This window comes from Polyodon spathula, chromosome 4 (assembly GCF_017654505.1).
Source record: "Polyodon spathula isolate WHYD16114869_AA chromosome 4, ASM1765450v1, whole genome shotgun sequence".
Classification (NCBI taxonomy): domain Eukaryota; kingdom Metazoa; phylum Chordata; class Actinopteri; order Acipenseriformes; family Polyodontidae; genus Polyodon; species Polyodon spathula.
Genome location: NC_054537.1, coordinates 38,636,053 through 38,653,290, shown reverse-complemented (window position 1 = coordinate 38,653,290; position 17,238 = coordinate 38,636,053). Strand labels below are relative to the sequence as shown.

The 17,238-nt window shown below is 37.3% G+C and overlaps 1 protein-coding gene across 2 annotated transcripts in view; it reads left to right on the top strand.

The window, feature by feature from the left end:
• Positions 1-17,238, top strand: part of LOC121314518 (ras-responsive element-binding protein 1-like) — a 62,804-nt gene that overhangs the window by 37,875 nt on the left and 7,691 nt on the right. For both annotated transcript variants that reach the window (XM_041247890.1, XM_041247889.1), the window contains exons 4-7: positions 181-270; positions 1,337-1,500; positions 11,583-11,724; positions 12,406-12,545. In XM_041247890.1, the coding sequence (XP_041103824.1) occupies positions 181-270; positions 1,337-1,500; positions 11,583-11,724; positions 12,406-12,545 (536 nt within the window). The remainder of the gene's footprint in view (positions 1-180; positions 271-1,336; positions 1,501-11,582; positions 11,725-12,405; positions 12,546-17,238) is intronic.

Here is a 17,238-nt window from a genome sequence, read left to right as displayed (position 1 = left end):
ACTGTCACCCCCCCAATCACTCTTATTGTTACTGATGACAAAGGACAGCACTTATGATGGGCATCACTCTACTTATACTGAGCCTGCACATCTGTTTTGCTGCCACACAGTTTGTGTGTCTGCTCGTGGCCTACCTTCAGATGATGTGGTTTACATTTTGATTTGTCTCATCTGTTACAGGAAACCAAAGAAGAAAAGTCCTCATTTATTTGTCCTTTGTGTGAAAAGAACTGCATGACACAACACCAGCTAACTATGCACATTCGACAGGTAGGCCAACTTGGACAAGTGGTCCTTCTTGCCACATACTTTTACTGCCAAGCAGACACCATTTTAGATTTGTAAGCATCATAAACCATGGAAAGAACATCTTTGCCTATGCTATTAACACATGTGAGTTTGCTCACCGCATGATCCAGTAACTTAATGAATATGAAACAAAAAAAAATAACAGAAGCACTTTTCTCTTTGAAACACATTTTCGAATTACAATTCCACAAATTCCTCAAATTTAAGTTGCACAACGTGTAACGGAAGGTCAGATGGTGAAATGCAGAAACAAGAACAGGATTCCTGAGTAGATAAATCTGAGTGCTTTTCTTTAAAACATAATAAAATGTGAGAACTTCAACGGCTTTGTGGATAAACCCAGGTCTTAACATCTGTCTGGTGCTCAGGGCTTTGTACTTTGACACGTTTCTCCATCAAATACTCAAGGACAAAAGTGCATGGTGTTGTGGGTTGAGATGAGAAGTAGGTAGTCAGAATGGTGGGGAAACCCAGCATGCAGTCCTTTATGTAGAAAATTCAAGTAAACAAAAGGTGATGGTGAACAGAGTTGTTGTTTTAAGCTTTGTGTAGTAGCTATGCTGATTTAAATAACAGTTTCAGGCCACTGTGTCAGTTTATCTAAAATTAGTTAAGTCATTCCATGCCATTGTGAGATATACTGCTGTTGAAAAACAATGCCCTCTGTTTGTTTTCAGCTGGGACCCCCTTTTGAAGTGGCTTGACCCACTGTGTGCAAAAACATTATTGGTTATATATACAGAATATATAGCTCTGTCAAATTTGACACTAGAAACAGATACATAAAACAAACTACAGCATTTTGTAATCTGACCAATTGACTGAACAGGTAATGACAAACATAATACAAAAATATGTAATAATGTTTGTTAAACTAAGTCTTGTAGAATATGTCATAAATACCTCACAAAAAATATATATATATATATATATATATATATATATATATATATATATATATATATATATATATATATATATATATATATAAAGATATACAATCTTCCTTCTTCTTTCCTTCCTGCAGCACAACTCTGACAGTGGTGGCGCAGACCACTCGTGCAGTATCTGTGGGAAGTCGCTGAGCTCAGCAAGCTCCCTGGATCGCCACATGCTGGTGCATTCTGGAGAAAGGCCTTACAAGTGTAGTGTCTGTGGCCAGACCTTTACCACCAACGGCAACATGCACAGGTCGGTACTTGTGAGCTAGAACCTGTTTACTGCCAAGTGCTGCACTACAGGCTTCTGTACTTACAGTACACAAGTCACCCATACATTTTTACATCAATCTAGAAAACTGTGACATGCATATGCGATTTATGTATTACTTTAAATTACAGTAATTAATTATCAGTGTATGATATGCAGCTATGCCAAAGGTTTTGCATCACCCAGAAATTTGGAATTGAGACATAGTAAAAAAAGAAAGAAATAAAACTGTGTGAACATAATTTAGATCTTTTAACTTCAAATAAACTACGAAATGATATCGCAAAAGTCTACCAGAAGCCGTAATAATAGTACAGCATGTCATGTATGATTTTGAGATGTCACATTTTTCAATTTGTCAGTTTTTTGTAAGTATATTTTGTAAGAAAACTACAAAGCGGTATGTAATTCAGTGTGATAAAGTAACATTATTCAGCATGTTTCATGCGGCATTATGAAGCAGAATTAGTTAATTCTAGTAGTGATGCAAGACTTTTGACAATGGCTGTAGAGAATAATTGGTAACTATAAGCTTTTATCTAATACTTAGTGGGCATTGTTTATTGTATACAAATTCCTGTCTTTGCAATTCAAACCACAGTATTACTAAATAATGTAACTCATACTGTATGCACATTGCTTAATACAAAGCAAAACTGTTGAATATAATTTGTTGAAGTCCAACCGAAAGATAATTAATACATAGCTGTGGAATTAATGAAGAAGTTATTTTAAAAAAAAATTGTTATATAACTGTCTGAAAACAAGGAACTGCTTTTGCGCATTCACGTTGACATAGCTAAATGCAATGCCATAGAAAGATAACACAAGAGGAGAGTTTGGGGAATTAAATGTAATTGGTGTGGCAGTTGTTTGAGAAACTGGAGGAAGTGGGAAGATGGCTTTAGACTCTCCCAGTAATGGTATCTTCACCCAGCAGGCTTTGCTGATTGGAGAGATAAACAGTGGCTTCCTGTTCAGCTGTACATGTTTACCTACCTACAGCTTAATGGCACAATGTTCACAAGCAACCTAAATTACAAGGAAACTAGAAATTCGAAAAATAAAAACCTCAGGAATTAATGAAGATGTAGAGGTTTTTTTTTTTCCCTTTCATAAAAACAGGACTTGTTTTTGAAGTGACGAAAGGATGTGTGTTACTGTTAATGGTTCACTCGCATGGGGCTCTGGGTTTACTGTTTAAAACATGTTGCCAATCCTGTTTTCAAAGGAGGAAATGTGAAGCAATAGACATGAAACCTTAGTCCTACTGTGGGGGTATACTTTTACACACTCTTTCATAGGCACTAAACAGGCTATAAAAGCTCAAAACAGATTCACATCAAAATCTGTTCTTTGTTGCATCAGTTTTTTTTTCTTTCTTTTTTTCTTTGCAGAATTGAAGCAGCTGTTGATATGCTATCTGTGTGATTAGTTGTGAATACCTAATCGCATCAATAAAATGAATTTGCAGGACATGTTGGGTCTAGCTAACTAACAAACTTAAAAGCACTGCCAAAATAAACTGTAGCACTGGGAGAAGCTTCTATATTATTGAATCCAATTGTTTTTTTTTTAAATAGCCTAATACTATCTTTTTTTTTTATTTTGCAGTCTGCTTTTATTTACATTTTCTGTTTATTTACTGGGCTCTGTATTTGTTGTTGTCTTTGAATTCACATGTAGCTAAATGGCAAATACACCCAACAAAATGTTTTTGTTTTTATTTAGCCTTTGTTGTTGTATAAGTACAGACCACGTTACATCATCTTCATAGTTTACATAGCTGCAAAATGTTTCTTTTAGGCCTTGCAATTTTAGAGAAAAAAAAAAAAAGCATCCACAAAATTAGACACTGTTTCTTTAAAATGTAGCAATCTTTCATTTACACTGTGTGCTTGTTAAGCAAATATGACTAATGAGAATCGTGATAGTTTAAGAATCCCCTAAATTAATACAGTAAGTGAGAATAGGTTTAAATATGTTAGTAGATGCATGCTTTCAGCAGTTTCAACATCTTTCTGTGCTCAAGCGAATGTGGAATGCAAGCAAGTAACAAGACATTGCATGTAGCAACAAAGAGCCCTTTTGAAATACATTGAAGAACTAGTAAATATTCTGAGTAATATTAAAATAATTAAATCTGTGTAGTGATATAGAAACCACAGTGTTGTGAACTGTGGAGTTCAAAAAAACAAAACAAATAAAAACATAAAAAATAAGATGGCATTAACTATATTGTACAGCTGTACATTGTTCAGGGAAAATACATCTCTTTGCCTTTTGGCATTATAAAGCATTTAGCAAGTACTTTTTTGGTATACTTACCTGCAATAGCTTTTACTCTGAAGAGCGTGTTTCCTTGGTACAACCAAAAAGAACCACAGAGAAAGGGCTGCCTGCAGTAGCTGCTTGTGCTGTGTTTGTATCTAACTCCCCTACTGGTTGTACTTAAAACTGCAGTTGGCCTACAAAAAACTAGCATAAACAAAACAAATAGTTAATTGCTTCTATATTACTCTGCTTTGATTTTTAAGTTGGCCTTTCCTAATTGCAGTCAAATTTACCTGGAGGTTTAAAGGGTGAGCAGTACTTAAAGAGGCTTGCTTATGTTGCCTTGGTTTACAGAGGGTTGATGTGGCCTGCGTCTGAACACAGACCGTTCACGGAAGCCAATCATTAAAGCCCTTGGCAAACCCTTTCTAGCAATAACAACATGCATGTTTTTTTTGCAGCAGTTTTTTTTAATTGCCTGGATGTACAATTGGTACAAGTCCTCATATTGACCTAATTTCCTCCTGTTTCCTCTACTAGAATAACTACAATAGGCCTCAGCAGGTTGTCCTGACACAGTAAATTATATACATTGGCTAGTTTCCAAAGCAAAACTTTGAGTTTTGAAAGGCATCACCCTCTCAAGTGTCAGTTTAGGAGTTGTACATATTTTCTTTCAGAAGCTTGCACTTCCAAGGGTAGTTGTCAGTGCAGGAGCAGGCAGACTGGGCTTTGCTTGCTAATAATAATGTGGCCTTTCTAATAAAAAGCAAGACAATGAAATGTTAGGCTGGTTGCCATTCATTTCCACACTCACACACACAGGCTTCATAGATTAACTTTTCTGTAGTTTCACATTTACGCACACCCTTGCAAAACCGGCACAGCCAGTTCAGAACCAACGTGATGTAGCTGGTAGACATGCTTGTCCCTGGCTACACTTGTTGTAATCTGTCGACAAGCTGTGTTTGACCTTTACCCTAAGAGGCTTAGTAATCAAATCCAGCTGGTAGCACCTCCCACTCACCTTCTATACTTAAAGGTATACTACACTCAAGATTAATTTAGACTGGTACCCTTGTCTCTATTAAACAACCTTCCATTTCCCTCATACGTAGACTAGAAATGCAGACCACATTTCATGTAAACGCAATATACGGCAAGTGGCAATCTCCCTTGAACACCTTGAAAGAAGATGGCCGTCCAGCTGTGTCTGTTTTAATTTTCCTCTGTGATATATTTCCTGACAGATGACAGTGTTATACTCCAAACTGTCTTTTTTCAGCATGTCTGAACAGGCTTTTGGTAACAACAACAGTTTGTCTAGTGCAGTACAGTACTTGCAAGTGGGACATTGGAAACTAGCCTAATATTACCAAAGAGTGAATGTGACTGTAAGTTGTTGTAGTTAGACACAGTATATATAGACATGGGAGTGTGATTGTGATGACAACATAAACCAAGAAGTAGTACTGTTTTATATTGACATTGCCCCCCTTGCTCCCATAAACATGGCTAACTTCTGGCCTTGTTTAACCCTCTCATTAAAGCCCTTGCTAAGGGTGGATATTTGATTCCTTATTCCAGCATAATTGATCAGCATAGCCAAACACAGTGGTTTCAGAACTGCTGTCACTCTATAAGCCTGTAGGGTACTTTTGGTCAGTGGTTTTCAACCCTAGTCCTGGGGACCCCCTGTGGCTGCTGGTTATCATTCCAAGTGAGCTCTCAACTAGACCCTTAATTGAAATGATAATTTGCTTAATTAGACATTTTTAGTTGTTTTCAGCTCTTAAACAGTTGCAGAGTTCAAGTTACTACTAGAGCCCAGTGAAATTATTTTTATTTGTTATAATTTTTTGTTTTATTTTCACAAATCTCGTTTTATTGCAGATACACATTAATAAAAACAACTCAAATAGAATATCAGTAATACTATTAAATATCATGTTTTAACTACATACATATTTTTTATTAAACATTTTGTGCTTTTTTTTATAACATTATGACCCATCTAGACCATGAACAGAAAAATATTTAAGTTTCCTTAATTTCTCATTAGCATCAGTAACTGTAACATACAGCCCCCCACTCTTAATTAACTGCCTATTTACAGTAAATATTGCCCATGCCCTCTATACAAATACAATGATATCAAATACAAAAATATATATTTACTCTGCCCTACTATTGTGGGGCTGTCATAATAATTGTACATACAGCGATAGGAATTGTATTTCAATCTTGGGGAGGTATACCAGTGTATAACAGTATACAGCAAGCTTGGGGTTTCTCAGTATTTAAACACTAAGGAAAGGAGATTCATTCATTCAGATTAATTCAAATCCAAAACAGCATTTGCCCCAGTGCAAAGTTTGCACCACTTGAAATAAAACAAAGAATTAGCATACTAATACAGAGTACAACCAAACAGCCAAATTTTCCCCAAAAGGAATAAACCACTAATGCTTAATGACGGTATTCCAGCCCACAGTTGCAAAATCTGCACATCATTATTTTGTCACCGTTTTTATGCGCGGTTAAGGCATTTTAAAATCAAATGTCTCTTCTCTTCCATTGCAATTTTAATTCCCAAACGAATCGCTCCAAATTATACACCTGTGCAAGTGCTAGTCAGAGCTTCCCTTTTCCTTCAGACAGTGTCTATGGTAACGGCTGAGCCTTGACAACTACGATTGCAAGTATTTATATAAAGTATTTTTTGTATAAACGCCCCAATTTAAAAATGTAATTCTATTGTAGCGATCAGTGCAGTTGTATTTGTATACTGTAATTCCTGCTGTAATTGTGTTCCCCTCCATTTCCCGCTGCTTGTTTGTTTGTCTATCCTGCGTGTGGGTTTGTTCTGTATCTCACCAGTGATTGGCTGATGTTTGTCTGTGCCCTCTGGTCCTAGTGTGCGGCTGAGAGTCAGTGGAATGGGCAGCCAATAAGGGGGCGGGGCTACGGTGAAAAGAAGGCTCTGCAATGCCATTTTGTGTTGCTGTTGTTGGTCTTTTACCTGAGTAGCTGGCTGAATTATGGTCTCTTGTGAGAAAAAGGCCTGCTGAATAAAAGCCCTTTGGAAAGAAAGCATCTCTCTCATTTTCTGCCACCTGCTGAAACGCTAAACTATATTTGCTTCATAGCGATTTTTCGATTTTATTTTGTTTTATTTTTGCATGTTTTATTTCATTTTATAGGTTTCATTTTGTTTTATTTTGTGCTATTTTATATTTGCAAAAAACAAGGGGCTCTTCTTATAACCATTCTTGCTTTAGGTGAATAGTCATCACAGTATCAACCGTAGTGCTACCATTATCTAAACGATGGTTAATCTGGTCCGAGTAAATGATTGACAACCTCTAATCTGTTAGTGAACAGTATACAGTTTACATTTTTCCATTATTGAAACTTTTTATCTACAGTAATCATCTAAAACATTTACTTTAACAAAACATAAATTAAACCCTTTAATATAATTCATTTGAAACACTCAACATATCTGTTTTGAAATTAAATAAAATTAAAAAACTACTGTGTGTGCTGCTAACTAGCATTTTCCAAGTCAGTAAACCCCCCAAAAATGAGTATTTTATTACATTCCTAAATATCCTAGTAGTCAGCTGGTCACCCAGTCATAGAAAAGTTGTTTCATCTCCTGCCAGTGGTACCATTTCCAGTTTAATGGTTGGGGCGGGGTAGTGTAGTGATAGAATATCTTCAGATACAGAAAGAGCTGCAATACTGCTGACAGACCAGCGACCTATTAAGACGCAACACTGCAAATGGATATAAATAAATGTCATGCAAGATAATCTCCTTTTAATACATTCCTTGGGACCAATGCCTGTAAACAATGAACAAATCCTGCTCTACAGGTTGCACTAAGCCGATGGTTTTCAAACTTCTTCTAGTTTGGACCCCCATTGTAGTGACTTGGGTCTGCCAAAAAAAATCAAGTCAAGGTGACATGCTCCACACTCTAGTTTGGCCCCTTTACTTGCTTCCCCAATGAAAACTTGGGCGATCCCTTTTTCATGTTTTAACTCGCAGCCCAGCAGTCTCACTATTTCCAGAACTCCATGCAAGATTGCACCATTGTGAATGGGTGACCGAAACTGCATTGTTATAACGATGAGCAACTCGCATTACGAAAGGAGTTGTGAGTGACCCATCTGTGAGTCACTGCTCTAATGTGTTACAACTCTGACAATCAGAGAGTTCAAAAAGCAACCATCATGTGTCTAACAAAGGTTTTCCTTTTAAGTGCTTTTTTTTGTCAATTGCTACCTAATTACAGAGTAGTTAGACTACCACAGCTCTTGAGCAGCATAACTGCACAGGTAGCTACTCTTTTACCATAAAAGTCGAGCTGAAACTTCAACCTTCGATCAGCTCACACTTTTAAACAGCCAGCCTATTTCCCCTCCTCTCCCTCATGTTGAAGCACAAGCTTCATTGTATGCATTTGGGGCTTAATGGTCCTTGGAGGGTCATTTTATTCAGTCCCCTGTTTACACCCACCAGGCAAAGCCAATTTTGAAAGAGATAATCAGCTAGACTGCCTGTTTATGGTTAGAAGCCCTCAGATTTGCTGGGGTTCATTCAGTTGATCTAAACGGCGGTCAAAAAGGATACAAATCCACCAGTGTTTATATCAGTTAAATAGACATTAATGTGGATTCTGTTATTTTTCATATTTACTCCAGACTAACATATTTACACATGTAAATCAGGATCAAAACATATATTTAATTTACAGTACTACTTGTTACCATGGAAGAGAATGGGTGCTGTTATAGAACAAAAAAAAAAACAAACAAATCTGCACCTGTTTGTGAAGGCAAAGTTGGTAGCACATTTAAACATTGTAGGCTAGTTATACAACACAAATGTATAATAAGATTCCTGTTAAGAACAAATGAATGTTTGTTGCTGTTTTCAGTTGATTTACGGGTCATTCCCTGGCAAATCAGGACACCCCAAACACAGCAGATCTGCTCAAAACCTAAAAACTGTGACCCTCTCTAACTGGTCCAATCAGTTTGAAGTTTGGAGTCTTCCAATAAAAAAAACACCATAGGTAACCAGTTTCATTAACATATGAGGCAGTGCTGTGTTAAAATGACTCTTGGGTGTCCTGATTTGTCACAGGATGACACTTGCAGGGTTTGCCTAGCCTATTCTCACAACCTATCATAATGTTTTGAAAAGGTAATTGTGAATGGTGTAACGCAGTGTTGATTGGATTCTGAAACCATCAGTTAAGTACAAGAGGCCTAAAACACATAACCTGAATGACAGGAGTACAATGCGCTGTATGGAATAATACATCCTTTTATATTAATCACTGTCGACTATTCTCTCTTTTTTGTCCCTCAAATGAAACCCTTGGTGGTGGAATGGTCTATCTCATGACCTCTCCACTAAGCTATTGAGCCTTCTAATCTCCCCTGTGTACTTGATACTATTGGCCCATTGGAATCGAATGAATACAGACTCTTTTCCTCTGTAAACATCAGAAACACGGCCTTTATGTGCCTTTGTGCTCTGAGTATAGTACGTCTCATTTGGGTGGTTCCCTATTTGTAAAAACAACAACGGCAAAAGTAACACTGTGGAGTGAGTTTGCAAAGACAGATTCTTAAGCAAAGTGTTTCTACCCATTGCATGTTTATACTCCAGCATTGCAAATACTGTACTATACAGACCTTACAGAGAAGGATTTTATTTTTAAATCAAGGTTTGAAAGTCAGGTCCATAATAAACGTATTGCTGTTATTTTCACTTTTATATGATAGGAAAGTTGCATTTGGTAGAGGAGCAGCAGGTTAATCATCTGTGTTTAGTTGCTGTTGTGTGAAAATGTTCTTATAATCTGTGTTGGCATGGGTCTCAATCTGGTACAGTTTAGCTTAAACAGATATATGACACACTCTTTTAGTTCCTCTGGAGAGAAAAAAGGCACTTTAGAAAGACTGGAGTGTAGTGAGACAAGTGGACTACTGACATTTCTATTTCAGGCAGCTCATAGCACATCAAGTAACCTAACCCTCACTTTAACATGTGCTCAGCCTGCTAGGACCTTTTATTACCAAAACTACATATGAAAGGGCCTCTTCAACATCTCTTAATGCACTGCCATTTTTTCACTGTTCACCTCTGTTACAATCCAGAGAAAACTGTTGAAATGCCCAACTATAGCATGTAGGATAAAGTATTTTTGACAGCAGCTCATACAAGCTTTATATTCCAGACTAAAATAAACATTGTCTTATTAAGGTTTATAGCTGACATATAGTGATGGTTTAACTATCTTGATTTTACCTTAAAATCCTGAATAGAAAAAGATTTGGAGAACATTTTTTTTTTTTTCTAGAATAATGTATTTGATGCCCCAAAGAACACACTAATTACCTAACTGCCATTAAAGCTATTATTAAACTTACTTACATTTAAACTAACCAGATCGCTGCTAATATTTATCACTTTAGAGAGATATTTTGGCCTTTTGACGTAATTAATTCTTTAAATAATCAGATTTGGTCATGGAGATGTTGGGGAGTGACAGGAAAACTGTTGGAATATGGTTCTGTTTATTTATTTATTTATTTTTATTTATTGCATTTATTTAACGCTTTGTATACGAAAGTATTGCAAAGCACTGTACAGTACATAGCAGGGGAAAAAAAGAACAAACCACAATACATTTGTATAGCATATCATACATACAACTGCCATAATCAGACCATTTAATTAACAGTATACACATCATAATACAAAATAAGCAATTTTCTGAGATAAGCAAGCCATTTTATAAAAGTGCGTTTTTAGTCTTGACTTGAAAACTGTAACAGTCCCGGCTCCCCTGACAAACAAAGACAGAGCATTCCATAATTTAGGAGCTTACAAGAAAAGGTCCTTTCTCCCATGTTGCTTTTGGAATAGGAATAACCAGTAGCCCCTCAGAGATCTGTGATCTCAGAGAGTGCATTTAAAAAGATACAGGGTCAATAACTCCTGCAAATAACTAGGTGCTAATCCATTCAGGGCCTTGTAAGTTAACAGTAAAATCTTAAAATCAATTCTGTACTGCACAGGGAGCCAGTGTAAAGAGGCCAAACGGGTAATTTGTTCACTTTTCCTGGTTTTAGTCAGAACTCTAGCAGCGGTATTCTGAACAAGCTGCAAGTGGAATACCCCATGTTTTGGGACACCAGAAAAAAGTGCATTGCAATAGTCAATTCTAGATGAAACAAAGGCATGCATTAGTCTCTTGGCATCAGATATGAAAATAATTGGTCTAAGTTTGGCTATATTTCTCAAATGGTAAAAAGATACTTTAGTAACTTCCCTACTATGAGTCTGAAATGATAGATCAGGATCAAAGATGACCCCCAAACTCTTCATTTTTAGCTTAAGTTTTGATGAGAGACTCTAAGGGTCAAGCTCATGTAATCCCACATTTCCTTTTAGATGGTTCTGTGATCCCACTAGCATAATGTCTGTTTTATCTGAATTAAACATTAGACAATTCTGTGACATCCAATTCTTGATGTCTGTAAGGCAAGTAACACCCAGGCAGAAGACATTTTGGCTTTAAGGACATATATAGCTGGGTATCATCAGCATAGCAATGGAAGTTAACTCTGTGTCTGTGGATAATGTCACCTAATGGTAGCATATATAATGAAAACAGCAAGGGACCTAGAATGGAGCCCTGTGGAACACCACAGACAACTTCCGATAATGCCGATTTTATTTATAATTGTTTTGTGTTTTTTCAGGCACATGAAGATCCATGTGAAGGACCCCAGCACTGCAGCCCCCAGCCCCCCCTCTCCAATGAAGCGCAGGAGGCTGTCAACCAAGAGGAAGCTGAGCCACGAGGGGGAGCCTGTGAAGGAGGAGGAGCCGCTAAACAAGAAGGTGGGTGGCTTTTGTCCGCAGTATTGCAACTGAGAGCAGAAACCAGACCTTTCTCGTGTTTATCAGTTTACTTCCAGTTCCTACAGCAGGACCTTTTTTTTTTGGTGTTCAGTTAGTTAATTTAGTCAAATGACCCCTCAAAAATATAATTGGAAACGTGTATTAAGCAGTTCAAGACTGTCAGGATTTTAAAAATGTTTTTAGTCCTTTTTAACTACATAAGTCTATATCATGATCATTCCTTGTTTTCCCTGTATAGTCTGTTGAAATTACTGTCATCTAATGAGTTAAAAGGCTTTGTCTATTTAATTTCCATGCCTACATTCTGTTATATCTTTATGCAAAAAAAAGTCTCAGTTCCTTCAGATCTGTGTCTGGTAGAGGTGTCTTTACTTCTGCCAGCACTGCAAGTTCCTGTTAGGAATACGTTTTAATTAAAAGCCTACAGCTAAAACTTTTGCTGTAGGCATGACTTTGTGTGTGTCTGTGTGTGCCTCTGTTTATACCTATCAAAGTGCATTTGTATATTTTATGTGTGTGTTGTGTATTATGCTCATCCCCATAATCATGTTAAAAAACGCAAAACCGGTACCTTAGAAGAGTATTCTTTACTTTGCCGAATGAAAGGACCATTTAGAAGCACAGCGCTAAAGTTGTGCTTTGTTTCCATTTTCCCCAAAGGTAGCAGCAGAGAGCCTTGCAGACGAGCAAGAAACTAAAGCAGACAAAGAATTATTGCACTGTCCCATCTGCTTCAAGACATTTATATGCAAATATGGGCTAGAGACACACATGGAGACTCATCCTGATACCACACCCAGGTAAGGTAACGCTTGAAGGAGCAAGGTAAACTGGTCATGCTGCTCTTTGTTTATCGGACAACGCTTCCCATTTTACATCTGCTATTACTTTATTAAGACCAGAGACTGCAGTTTCAGTCCTGGCTGGTAAGGGGCCACAGAGAAACTATGCCCCCTAGCTGGCACGCACAGCCACTTTATTGAGCAACAAGAATGGCCAAACACAAGCTGAACACCCCTGGACACCGGCTGCTCAGAGAGATCCCAGCATTGGAGTACATTGCTAAATATAGTGTGTTTTGTAGGCTGAATCCCCCAAATGGCATTTTTCCATAACATGAGAATAGTTTTCAAAACCTGTGACGTATCTGGTATGGTATTAAAATTCCCATTACAGTGTTGACTAGATTATTCTGTTTTTTTTTTTTTTTTAATAGTATCCACTTAAATCGCCACCTTTTTACACATCTAATTAAGGTCATAGTAAAGCCTGAGGGTCATATTTCAAAGCTAATAATGAATAGTGAGTGCTATGTTCAGGAAAAGGAAATTTGGAACAGATACCCGCTTCTTCAGAAAATCCTTTGGGATAGCATGTTTCTGCAGATTTCCAATTTGCATACCTGCCAGAACTTTCACTTGAAACTCATCTTCTTTCATAGCTGTTATCATTAACTGCCAAAGGACACTAACACTTGCCCTTGTGCAGTTAATTTATGCAAATGTGCTGTTTGGCATTACTATATAAACCATGACATTTTGTTGCAGATTAGTTTTTGATGTTTTTTTTTTTTTTTAGTAATGTGATTGTTATTTATGAAACATACATGGGGAAAGAATACTGGGGTTTCAATAGGTTTTCTTGTTTTACTGCTAAATTTACCTATTCTGTAGATTTGATTTTTTAGCTTGTAAGGTGACTACCTTCAGAGTTTTTGTTTAGAACTGTGTGGCTAACAAGGTGGGATTGAAACGCAGTCATGTTTGGCTCCCCAGTCCTCCCCAGCACTAACAATGAGGTCACACTGTGCTTTCCAGAGTGTACTCTGAGAGAGCTGCGGGAAGGGCGGTGTGAACGAGATAAGTGACGAGGAGAGAGCTGCTTCAGCATGTCAGCACAGAGTTGCAGAACCTGTCTCTTGCTGCAGGGCATGTTGTTCCCAGGCTATTCAAAAGAAGGCTAAAGAAAAGAGCAAACAAATACATGCAGGCTTTGCATACTGGGGGTTGGGACTAATTAATATATATATATATATAACCACCCCACAGTGCCTATATATTCAGGCGGATGTAACGTGAACTGGAAGTGAATACATTGTTATGGACATTGTTATTCTAAATATTTCGAATATAGTGCATACTGTATATAATCATATCAATTCAGTACCCTGGGAAACTGAATTTAAATAAACAAGTGAGTGAGTTTTTAGTGTATTAAAGATATTGGTATTACGACTCCTTAACATGGTTTGTAGTACCGGTTGTACATATCCATCTATCCTGTTAATAATTTATCAACACAACTGATTTAACTTTTTGTTGGTGTACTTGTGGTACAGTATCAGATACACATGTTTTATAAATGGGTGGTTCCATGGTTGCCAGTAGACAAAAATAAAAGCATTCCTGCTTGTGAAGGATGCAATTTCATGCTAAATTATGGGATTTTGTTTTACTTATGTAGTTAAAAAGGACTAAGCCAAGTAAAATAAAAAAACAGATAAATAAAAAGAAAAGCAATTGCTCACTTTTACTAACAACCTTTGACCGCTTTCAATTGCCCTTTCTAATTTCTGATCAGTATACTGCCAAGTTAAGATAGTTAAGCAGAACTTTGTTCCATTAGACCCTCTGCATTTAAAAAAAAAAAAAAAAAAAGAAAAAAGAAAAAAGACTGAGCTGTACTGAGATAGGGGGAAAAAAAAAAAAAAAATGAGGCAACTGTTCTGCTGTACGTAGGAGTGTTCTGCCTCGGCCTTCTGTTGTGTATAACTAGTGATGCACTGCACTGTAGTGCTTTGTAACATGACACAGCTCCTTGCAACTTCCATTTTGTGATTCAGTCTCCAGAAGCATGCTCAGACTGCATCTTTTTGTATCTGACAGTGTTTGGCTTCCGCCTTCTTCGTGGGTTTAGGCAGTGTACAGTGGTTGGTTGAGGGAAGAGGTGGCCCACCCCCGTCGTCCCCCCCACGGGGGTGGTGGGGGTAGGAGTGAATTAGCAGACAGTAAGGAAGCTTCCTACAGCGCACAACTGCGAGAGATTAGTGCAGCTGTTTAGTGTTTGTTCAGAAGGATGAGTTGGAAGGGTGGTTTATCTTCAAACTTGGTGCACACTGCACACTTCTAACACTCCACAAAGATCAAGACAAGGTTTTGCTGGTCTCTTCCTCCCTTAGGTGTTTTGACACTAAAGTTCCTTTTTTAATTAAATAGAGATATGTTAAACTGGCTTTTGAGCAGAAGGGAAACCTTTTTGGAAATTATTTGTTAATTTAAAAAAGGGGGTAAAAATAGATAATTTCACAGATTACCAAATTTCATTTTTATTTTTCTAATTACAGTACTATTACAGTAATGATTACAGTAATAATTCTCTGGTTACCATTTGAAATGTATTTTAGTTCAGGATAAAAGTGGCATGCTGACGTCCTAGTTAAAATAAATACAAAAGTAACAATCCATTGGTGTAAAGTTCGTGGGCATTTGCGGAGATTCTGGAATAGTGTAGCCGCAGAGTTCTGAATAGTCATTCAAGGGTGACGGCTCCTTTCACAATTAAAAGTGAATATCTAACTACAAATGTTTGTTTTGTTTTTCTTTTTTTAAGTATATCAATACATGGAGTACATTTAGAAAGCAGAAGTTGTTTGCACCATATGTTAAGCATTTGCAGTTTTTCCATGATCTCCCACTATCATTTGACTGGTACTTTCAATAAACTGTAATTCATGCAAACACTAAAATCACTGGGAGGAAGGGGCTTATCAGCTGTTAGTAAAACAAAGAACAGTGTTAAGATGCTTTCTCCTAAAGGTCCTTGTGAACAGGCTGGCTGTAGGGGTGACGTCAGGCCAGAAAGAAACACTCACATCAGTACTGGCAGGTGAAAACTGAGACACTGTGACGCTCAGTGCGTTTAATGACACACAGAAAATAAAGTGCTGAACAAAACAGAACACGGCACTTTGGTCCAAACAAAACAAACAGACACTAACCAACAGGGACGAACACTAAACAAACAATTACCGTGCTGGTCCTCCAGCACAACGTAGCAGTTGCTATAAATATTATTATTATCTCCTCACTCTCTCCTGTTCGTTCGCACTGAACACACAACCCTGAGTGAGTAAAATGTGCATCTATGTGTACTGTTGTGCTGGGATTCAATTACTAATTAATTATTCACTTGAATCCCAGCACGTGAACTAATTTGTGCAACCCCATGCTCACATACTATTACATACTGTAAATGCATGAGAAGTGAATTGCAATCCCCGTGCCTAAATACAACTATATATTTAAAATCACTTGTGATACACAGACCCATTTATATCCCGTGCACCAATACCTGTACACCAACATTAACCTACCACACACAACACAACACAAAATCCACACATGGGCGGGGCACAACGCCACAGTCCTATGTATAGTTTCCCCACACCCAACACTTCAGTTTAGACTGTAGTTGATGGCTGTTTGCGTATAAAAAAAATAAATAAAAATTTGACCAGCAAGCCAAAGGAGACCACGTCCTCAATAAAATAATATGTTGATATGTTTGGGTAGTATGCCTATTCTGTAATTTGTATAATGAAAATAACTGATTCCTCATTTTAAACAAGCTTCTGGTGGACAGTATGACAAGTTATTTAGTTACAGAGAACATCTAAGACCAGATTGCTAAATTGAGTGCAGTTAGTAAATGAAAATAGTCAAGTTTGCTTTTGATAACTGTAATTCCTCATGTTAAATTCTATATGAAACAAAGTTAAGTAGCTACAGGCTTTAGCTAATGCATACTTGACTTTTTTTCTTATAGTTTTATCTGTTGATACATTATACAGCACGCAGTATAATTGGTGAGTTTTTGGGTTTTTTTTTTTTTTTTGTTTGTTTTTTTTTTTTTTTTAAATAATTTGAGCATTTATTGTGAGAAACAAGTAAAAGTACCGATTTAATACTTTTAATAACTTATCAGGGTTTTTGCTTTTGAGGCCTACCTCCCCATCCTCAAACATCAGATTAACAAATTTAGGGTGTTTTGACACAGGCAAGTCTTCTTGTCCACATACCATTTTGTAAATTTCTGCCATTGACTACTCTTTAAGAGTGTCAGTACAAACAAAATAACCTGTGTGTTTGTTAGGCAAGGCTTGCAGTTTGTGTGTGCGTGTGTGTGTGGGCGTGCGCCGAGAAGAATATTAGCATTTTGTTCATTCACTAATCTGATGTTTCACAAGTATGTTGCTAATTGGAAGTGACAGGCCTGACTGAGGTGGCCTAATCCTGTGAGTGCTAGAGGTTGCTGCTGTTACTGCATCCCACAGGAGGAGGGCTGGCTTTACAATGACCTCCATTGTCCTCTGACCAAGCCCAGTGCCAAGACAAGGTGCCACACACTTTAGCTGCAGCTTTGGGAGTGTCTTGTTGCGCTTTAGGTGTCTTGAGTTGCTTTTGACTTCAGTTTAATGTGCAATACAGTTTTTCT